Source organism: Pteropus alecto, unplaced genomic scaffold (assembly GCF_000325575.1).
Source record: "Pteropus alecto unplaced genomic scaffold, ASM32557v1 scaffold118, whole genome shotgun sequence".
Lineage (NCBI taxonomy): Eukaryota > Metazoa > Chordata > Mammalia > Chiroptera > Pteropodidae > Pteropus > Pteropus alecto.
In genome coordinates, this window is record NW_006440654.1 from 349,883 (window position 1) to 359,782 (window position 9,900).

The window sequence follows — 9,900 nt, forward strand, 5'->3', positions numbered from 1 at the left end:
GCGGGGTTACGCGCTCACGTGGGCACGCCGGAGGCGGGGCCGCGGGGCCGGCAGCTGTGCCCGGAGGGAGCTCCCGGCGGGTGGAGGCGGCTCTCTCCTTTTCCTTTCTTTCCCCTCTGAGGTATTGCTGAGTTTCTCCACGAGCATAATTAACTTCTTATGGAATAATGCATTTGCGGTAGTAAGTTTCCTACTGCAACGTCAGCTACAGAACTTCTCCAGCGTCCTGAAAGGACTGGGGCGGGTCACACACCTGGGGCAGGGGTCTCCCCGTTTTCCGAGGGCCTTCTGCTCTGGCTGAAGGTCTCTCCCACCCGGCAGCTGGGTGTCCTCTGAACCCCTTGGGCACGTGGCATGTACATGGCCAGAACAAGAGGGAACCGTGGTCAGCCGCCTATGTGCCGCGCGCAGGTTCCCTCGACGTCCCGTTTCCTAGCTGGACTTGGAGGGCCTGAGCCACAGCCACCACACTTACTGTTTTTTCTGGGCGCCCCATAGGTATAATGTATTTTACACTTTAAAATAAGTGCCCATTTGCATTGGTTGGAATTGTATGATTCCATGAAACTAATTTCTATAATGAGAATTATTATTTCAGTTGTCAGTGTGAACCGTGGGAAAGTGTTGGAAAATGAAATTGAGCAGTGAAGGAATATCTCCCACTTAACGCCAGTTACCAACTTCCTGCCTCGGTGGCAGAAGCGCTGGGGTCCCCTCTGCGAAGGCGGACCAGGGCTTGCGGGTGCCGAGCTTTGTCGCGAGAGGGCGCGCGAGCGTTTGTCCTGGGGCTCGCTCTGCGCGCCGGAGGCACCAGCTTCAGGCTGCCGGACTTCCCCGCGTCCTGCTTCTGGGGCTCCAGCTTCCCCAGCAGCCCCTCGCGGGCTTGATAGTAGAATGCCTCTCTCTGAACACCTGTCCCCAACACCTCGCAGGGCAGATCTCTCGCAGGTTTTGTAGGGTGAACTTCCACGAGGCGGGGTTAAAAAAACATCGGCTTACAAACCGAGACGAGAAGCGCCCTGCAAGCAGAGGCCCCTCTCCGCAGAGGCTGGGGTGCTGTGGACTGAGCTGCAAAACCGGGTCTCAGGGCCAGGAGGTCCCTTCCTGACGAAGTTTAACATCGGGCCAACTGCGAAAGAGAAACGCTTACAGGTCCGTTATCGCAGAACAGGCAAAGAGAGGAGGATTTGGAGCTGAGGCCATAAGTGGAAAATGGCAGAGTCCAATTCTCTGGACGGTCAGCGTGGGTACGCACCTTTTCAAACATACCTGAACTTCCACACAACAATAAAACAATCTATGTTTTCACCTAATGAGATACATCCATCCTTGCTGCAAGTGAAGACGTTCTCACTCTTTCTTTCCCCAAAATGAGCATATGCGCAGGCCCAAGAGTCATTGTGTTCGTCGTTGGCTACATTAATTACTTCTCAAATTCTGTCACTGTTTCACTTAATATTCTCTTATTCTCTTATCTTAAAACTAAATAAAGTTAACTTCTGACAACTTGCATATATTTAAAAAATGGAGAGAAAAGAAAATGGTTTGTATATGCAAATAAACACGTTATAACATGCAGAGCTACCACAATTCCTGTTTCTGTAATTGGACACAAGACGTGGGCTCCTTAAAAGATTTCCCTTCCAAACTGCCTTGTAGGGTACACGAAATGCCTAAAACAAAGCCAAGCTGAATTCAATATTTCTGACACAGAAGGACCAAATAAAATTAATTCTGTCATTAAGAATACCAAGTGCAAAATTATTCACCAACAAATATAAAATGCATGCTGCCTCTGGAGTGCCATTGGAGCAGAAAGAAGGGCCCTATTCTCTTCAAGAGCCCCCACAGTGTGGCAGGGCACAGGCCAGGGCATCAGAAGACCACTGCTCCATCAACCAAAGAGGGCACACAGGGAGAGCCACAGCTGGGTGCACCATAACCGAATTCCTGCATGTCAGAGACAGAGAGAAAAACAACCCACCATGCGAAGGAGAACGATGATGCATTCACTGGCTGGCTTCTCATCAAAGATGATGGAGGCCAGAAGGCGGTAAAATGGCATATTTACAGTTCAGGAAAAAAAATAAAATCTGTCAATGAAAAAAATTCTATACCCAGCAATACTATCCTTCAAAAATGAAGTTGAAAAATAATGAAGGTGAGATAAAGACATCCCCAGACAAACAGAACAGAAACATCATTGCTAGCAGATCCAACTTACCAGAAATGTTAAAGGGAGTTCTTCAAGCCGAAAGGAAATAACAGAAGGTCACTCAAATCAACAGGAATAAAGGAAGAATGAAATTCAACAATACCTACTCATGATAAATACTCTCAACAAACTAGGAACAAATGGAAATTTCCCCAACTTCATAAAACATATCTAGGAAAATCTATAGCTAAAATTAAATCTAATGGAGAAAGATCTAATGCTTTCCCTCTAAAATCGGAACCAAGGCAAGGATGTCTGCTTTCACCACTTGAATTCTAGTGTAGGATTCTGCATGTAAGGAGCCTGGAAGTCGCCACTCCACCCTAACGAGTAAGAGGCGGAAAGGTCAGCAGCTCTTCTAGGATCTGTAAGAGAAGGGGGCGCACAGAGCGGACCGTTGCTCCCAAGACTGGAAAGAAACATGGCCAGGTGAACACAAGTCATCACAGCTCCCGGAGCCGAGACTTGGGGACAGAAACCCCCAGGGCACCTGTAAGTGGCTCAGAGTGGACAAGTCTGAGCGTTAAAAACTCCAGGGGATCAGCCATGAGGGGGCCCGCAGTACCGTGACACTCACCTCCAGGAGCACGACCAGGTTCCTGCGGGGAGCATCAGAGGGGAGCCCCTCTGTGGGAAGAGGAGCCGTTTTAGGTGCCCAGAGCCCTGTGTCCTTAACCAGCCTGCCCTCGGGAGGGAGCGTCGGCCAGAGCCCAGCCTGCTGGGGAATCATCGGAGCCCCCAGCTCCAGCCCCTCCAGTCACCCATTCCAGCGAAGGGGGAGACGAGAACGGAGAAGCATGCGTGGAGTCAGAGAGCAGGGCGCGGGCTCGCTGAAGACTGAGCCGGGTGGTGGGACCACGGAGCCCCCCGCCCCACGCCTGACGCCATGTCACCAGGGTTAGTCACTGCGGCTCCTTCCACCTGGTACTCCACGTCCGGCTATCAGGAAAGATGACAAGGCACAGCGCACAGTTTGAAGAGACAGAGCCGGCATCAGAAGCAGACGTGGCAGGGATGCTGGACCTGTCACACGGGACTCTGATGAGCGAGGGCGTAGGGTGACGCAGGCAGCATGCCAGAACACACGAGCGTGTGAGCGGAGGGCGGAAACCCTCAGAAAGAACCAGAAACAGACGCTAGACACGGAAACACTGCCGCGGAAATGGAGAATGCCTTTCGCGGGCTCATCGGTGGACGGAACACGGCTCGGGAAAGACCTCTGAGCTAGAGGGTGTGTCAGCAGAATCACCAGAAACCGAAAAGCGAAGAGAACAAATACCACGAAAAACAAAGAATATCCAAGACTGTGGGACATACAAAAGGTGTGACATACACGTAATAGGAACACCAGGAGGAGAAGAAAGACAGACAGGAACAGAAGGAATATTTGAAATGATTCTGCATAGTACTAAAGGATCTAGCTGCACAATAAGGCAAGGAAAACATTAAAGTCACACAGATGAGAAAGAGAGAAGCAAAATTGTCTCTATGCACAGACGACATGATCACGTGTTTGGAAAATCCTAAGGAATTCACCAAAAAAAAATCTACTATAAATAAAACTAGTTAAGGTCACAGAATATGATATCAATATACAAACAACAGTTATATTTCTATATACCAGCAACAAACAATCTGAAAATGGAATTAAGGAAAAAATTCCATTTACGACTGTATAAAAAAATACTTAAGAAAATATAACAAATAAGTGCGTACGGAAGAGTCGATGCAGCGGGCCGATGGCTTATCCTTTAAAAAACCCTGCCTACAAAGTTAGTCCTTGGCTGTCACCTGGAAACCTGACTTCAGGGGAGTTGCCGCCATTCCCGGAAGTGACCAGAGTGGCTCATGATGCCTACGCTGTTCGTACAAACGATATGATTTATGCTCAACATCTGCTTTCTCCCTGGTTGCCTGAAATTTTGGCAGGCACCAGGCAGAGACAGCCTATCTGACCAGCTGGTAGTGGGTGGCCCCTCTCAAAACACATATCCACCCAAAACCTGTGAATGTGGCCTTCTTTGGAAAAAGGGTCTTTGCAAGCGCAATCAATTTAGAATCTTGAGATAGAACATCCTGGATTGGAGGGGGGCCTCAATCCAATGACAAGTATCCTTCTGAGAAAGCGGAGAGCACACGGAGGAGAAGCTGATGGAAAGACGGAACGCCAAGGACAAGAAAGGCAGGGACGGATTCTCCCTCAGAACCTCAGAAGGAACCGCCCTGCTGACTCCTGGCCTCCCAGACAGCAAGAGAATGAATGTCTGTTGTTTTAAGCCACCTGGTTTGTATCAATTTGTTACAGCAGCCTTAGGAAAGAAATACAAAGTTCTGATAAAAATCTGGGTGCTGAGTCTGCAATGAACTTCCCTGGCCAGCAACATTTCACACTCAGTCACAACTTTCTGGGACAATTAAGCGCCTCCCACGTGATCCCATGCAGAGCAGCCCCTGTGAGAGCTGGTGCCCGGTCTCCCCAGACTTTGCCCCATGAGCTTTTCTCCTTTGTTGACTTTACTTTGTAACCTTTTACTGAAACAAACTGTAGCCATAAGAATGACTACATGCCTCCTCCTATGAGCCCTCCTAACAAATCATCAAACCCGGGGGTAGTCTTGCAATTCCCATGCAATAAAGACTACGAAAATAATTGCTGAGAAAAATTAGAGAAGACCTAAATAAATGGAGAGGCACGCCACGTTCATGAACTAGAAGACTCAATATTGTTAAGATGGAGGTTCTCCCCAAACTGATCATATAGGTTCAGCGCAATACTTGGGAGTATTTCAGCAGGCGATCCTGTTTTGTTTCAGTAGAAATGGACAAGCTAATACTAAAATTTATATAGAAATGCGAAGAGCCAAGATAGCCAAAACAATTTTGAAAAAGAACCAAGTCGGAGGACTCACACTACTTGATTTTGAAACGTATTGTAGAGGCTGAGCAATCAAGACCGCATGGAGTTGGCATAAGGACAGGTATACAGGTCGATGGGACAGAATGGAGGAAATAAACTCACAAACACGATCAACTGATTTTTTTGTGAAGGTGCTGAGTCAGTTCAACAGGGAATCAATCTCGCTTTTTCCGTGTCCAGCACAGCCATGGCTCGTGGGCTCAAAAAGCATCTGAAGTGCGTAGCAGCGCCAAAGCATCGGATGCTGGATAAACTGACAGGTGCGTTTGCTCTGCGTCCACCTATCGGTCCCCACAAGCTGAGAAAGTGTCTCCCTCTCATCATGCTCTTAAGGAACAGACTGAAGTATGCGCTAACAGGAGATGAAGTGAAAAAGACCTGGGTGTAGCGGTTTATTGAGATCGATGGTGAGGTCTGGACTGACGTGACCTACTCTGCTGACTTTATGGATGTCATCAGCATTGACAAGACCAGACAGAATTTCCTTCTGGTCTATGACACCCAAGGTCGCTTTGCTATTGATCGGATGACACCTGAGAAGGCCAAGTTCAAATCGTGCAAAGTGAGAAAGATCTTTGTGGGTACAAAAGGAATCCCTCATCTAGAGACTCATGATGCTCGCTACCCCGACCCCCTCATCGAAGTGAACGGCACCATTCAGATCGATATCATTTGATTTGGAGACTGGCAAAATTACTGATTTCATCACATCATTTGATTTGGAGACCGGCAAAATTACTGATTTCATCAAGTTTGACACTGGTAATCTGTGTATGGTGACTCGAGGTGCTAACTTGGAAAGAATCAGTGTGATCACCAACAGAGAGAGACATCCTGGCTCTTTTGATGTGGTTCATGTGAAAGATGCCGATGAGAACAGCTTTGTCACCCGGCTCTCCAACGTTTTTGTTATTGGCAAAGGCAACAAACCATGGATTTCTCTTCCCCGTGGCAGGGGGATCCGCCTCACCATTGCTGAAGAGAGAGACAAGAGACTGGCAGCCAAGCAGAGCAGCGGGTGAAGTGACCTCTAGGTGACATGATTGGAAAAGTCTTTGTAACTAATGAAAGCTAAACATAGCGTGATTAATTGCCAAAAATAAATAGGGACTTGATTTCTTTTTAAGTTAATGATATTGGAAAAATTGGTTATCTATAAGCAAAAAAAAAAAAAAAAAGATAATTTAAACCCTTAACTTCACACCATATAGAAGATTAATTCAAAATGTGAGAGCTGAGACACTTCTAGAAGAAACATAGGGGAAATCATTTGAGTTAGGAAAAGATTTCTTAGATACGACATCAATACATGAGAGAAAAAAATTGATAAATTAGACTCCATCAAAATTAAAAACTTTTACTCTTCAAAAGATGCTGTTAGGAAAAATAAAAGGCAAACCACAGCTGGAAAAAATAATTTCAAATCGTATAAATGATAAAGGACTTGATCCTAAAAAACGAATTTTTAAAAACTCTTACAACTCTGTGATAAGATGAACAACCCAATTTAAAAATGAGCAAAGATTTAAATGAACATTTCACCAAAGAAGATAATACGAACTATATATGAGCATGTGAAAGATGCTCAACACCATTAATCATCAGGGAAATGCTAAATTTACCGACATAAGATACTACCACAACCCCTTGGATGGCCATAAATAAAAAGTCTGACAACAGCCATGTGTGGGTGATGCTGTGAAGAAAATGGAATCTTCCTCACTGCTGGTGAAAATGAAAAATGGCTTGACAATTTCTTAAAAAGTTGAACATAAGCTTATACCATACAGCCCAACACTTTCACTCTTAGGTATTTACCCAAGAGAAATTAAAACACGGATCCACACAAAGACTTGCATACAGATGTATGTAGCAGCATTTTTTGTAAGAGGCAAAAACTGGAAACAATCCAAATGTTTATCAGTTGGTGAATGGATAAAGAAACTGTCATATACCTAGACAATGGAAGACTATTCATAAAAAAAGGAACAAACTACTGATATAGGCAACATGGATACACCTCAACAATATTATGCTGGGTGTAAGAAACCAGACAGAAAAAGATTACATATTGTATTAGTTTCCTAGTGTTGATGTAACAAATTGCCACAAACTTTGTGGCTTAAAACAACACACACCTATTATCTCACAGTTCTAGAAGTCGGAAATCTGTAATGAGTCTTCTGTGGCTGAAATCAAAGTGTGAGGAGGCCCCAGGGGACAATCTGTTTCCTTGCCTGTTCCAGCTTCTGGAGGCGCCTGCCTTCCTTGGCTCATGATCCCTTCCTCCATCTTGAAAGCCAGCAGCGTGGCATCTTCCAATTTCTCTCTGATTCTGCATCCAAATTGCCTTCTCAGACTCACCCTCCCGCCTCTCTTGAAAGGACCCTTACAGTAGGCCCGCTGGGATAATCTAGGATGACCTATCTCAAGATCTTTAATTTAATCATATGTGCGAAGTCCCTTTTACCACACATAAGGTGACATCTACACAGGTTCTGGGGATTAGGGTGTGGACATCTTCAGAGTGATTATTCAGCCTACCACTTGTGCAACCCATTTATATAGAAATTCTGAGAAAACACAAAATTGCAGAGACAGAATGCAGGTCAGTAGGTGCCTGGACTGTGGGTATGAGCAGGGAGTGACCGAAGGAGGCACAAAGGAGTGTTGTGGGGTTACTACAGGTCACCGATTTTTGGATGCACTTTTTTCCACAATTTAACACCTGAAATCAGGATACATCTTACAATTGATGGCATGCAATAAGCTCATGAAAAAATGCTCAACATCATTATCAGAGAAATTCAGATGAAAACCACAATTAGATATCAGTACCTACCCACTAGACTGGCTAAAATTAGGAACACTGGCAACACCAAATGTGTGCCAAAGGTGTGGTGCAAACAGAAATACGCCGCTGTTGGTGGGAATAAAAAAAAAGGCATGGTTCCTTTAAGAAAAAGTCTGGTGGCTTCTTTTAAAAGCTAAATATGTATCTCTATGACTATTGCTATGACTCAGCAATTCAGTTCCTAGGTGCTTATCCAAGAGAAATAAAAACGTACCTCCACAGAGTCTTGTACAGGGTTTTTCTTGTACAGGTCTTCTTAGCAGGGTTTTTTTGTTTTGTTTTGTTTTTTTTTTGTCATAACTAAAAACTGGAAAGAGCCCAGATGTCCATCAACAGAAGAATGACCAAACGAGTTGCGGTCTGTTCACAATGTAGCAGAGCACAGAGCAGGAAGAAAGGAAGAACTCATGAAATACACCACAAAATGGATCTCAAAAACTTTGTGGGTGAAGAAGCCAGACACAAAAGACTACATATTGTACAATTCAATTTTTATGAAGTTCTAGAACAGAGTAATCTATGGTGCAAAGGATCAGAATACTGGATGTGGATATGGAAAGTGACGACAGAGGCATAAAAAGAACTTTCCGGGGTGATGTTTATGTCCCATATCTTGCTATAGGGCACAGTCGTGTCTATTTAAGAGTCATGTATTCCTCTATATATGTTTTACCCCATGCCCCCAAAAGAAAAAAAAGACTAAAAACAAATTAATGATACACATGCTTAAGTATTTAGAGGTGAGGGCATTCATGTCCGCAACTGTCTTTGGAATTGACCTAAAAATAAGACGAACTGAGGGATGGATAAAGGACAGATATAGAGATAAGGCATAAGACATTAATTAACAAAGTATTAATTATTGATGTATTTTCTAGGTCGTAGGTAATGCGTGGTCATGGAACAGCTCATTTATTTTTTGAACATTTCGTAATAGAATTTTAAAAAAATTTCATTGCTCATCACTGTGTAATTAATGGCAGTTTCTTTATCTCGGTGATTTATAAAATAATGGTATCTTAAATTCAACGGCAAGGATCACGACTTAGTGGATCCCGGAATACTCCTACGTCTCTCATTTCCCAGACTCCCTTGAAGTTAGATCGGGACCATATGACTAGTTTTGGCCCCTGGGCTGTAAGCAGAAGTGACGTATATGTCACTTGGAGGCCAGGGCAATTAACAGCTAGCAGGCCTCATTGATCTTTCTCATTGCCAGCGACCTCGGCGGCCATGTGAGGTACAGCCGTGAAGCAGGGCCACCGGACTCTCCGACCAGCCCGCTCACGAGTGAAAGGGCCGATGACGACGGAGGCTGTCACTCCAGCCCAGCCTAGCCTGACTAACTTTGAAGTGGGGAGCTTTCATTAAAAACAAAACCAGAAAACCAAAGCATATGTCACGTCTGTTAGATTACTGTCTCGGCTCCGAACTCGCCCTTCTGCGCCCGGTTGTGACACCGGTGGGGCCACGCTTCTCCACCGCGTTGGGAATGGCCGAAGTGGCTCGCACCGTATGCACGTGTTATGCCTGGTTTCCGCAGGAACGCCGGGGACCGCGCGCGGGCAAGGCGGCGCCATGGCGCACAAAAGAGGGGCGAGAGTGCGGACCCCAGAGGCGGAGGGACGGGCGTGGGCGCATCCGCCCGCACTGACGACCAGGTCGTGGTTGACAACGACGCCCGGTGTGCAGACACGAACCCAAGACGTGGAACCTCTGCGGGACGCACACCAGAGGCCCCCCGAGGGAGGGAGACGCGGAGACGCGGAATCGCTGGGATCAGTGTCTGATGGTTGGTGGAACGGGAGCTCCGTAACGATGACATTCTGTTAGGACAGCGGGCCGGGCAGGGCTCCGCCAGCCCCCGGTCCTCGCCGCGGCCCTGCTCGACCTCCAGTCTGTTCGCGCGACGAC

At 46.1% G+C, this 9,900-nt stretch overlaps 1 protein-coding gene and 1 pseudogene across 1 annotated transcript in view; both read left to right on the forward strand.

The window, feature by feature from the left end:
* Nucleotides 1-5,319: 5,319 nt before the first annotated feature.
* LOC102882161 lies at nucleotides 5,320-6,209 on the forward strand (annotated as a pseudogene).
* Nucleotides 6,210-9,512: 3,303 nt separating this feature from the next.
* Nucleotides 9,513-9,900, forward strand: part of DENND6B (DENN domain containing 6B) — a 12,555-nt gene continuing 12,167 nt past the window's right edge. The window contains exon 1 of the mRNA XM_015593998.2: nucleotides 9,513-9,670. Coding sequence (XP_015449484.1) covers nucleotides 9,513-9,670 — 158 coding nt within the window. The remainder of the gene's footprint in view (nucleotides 9,671-9,900) is intronic.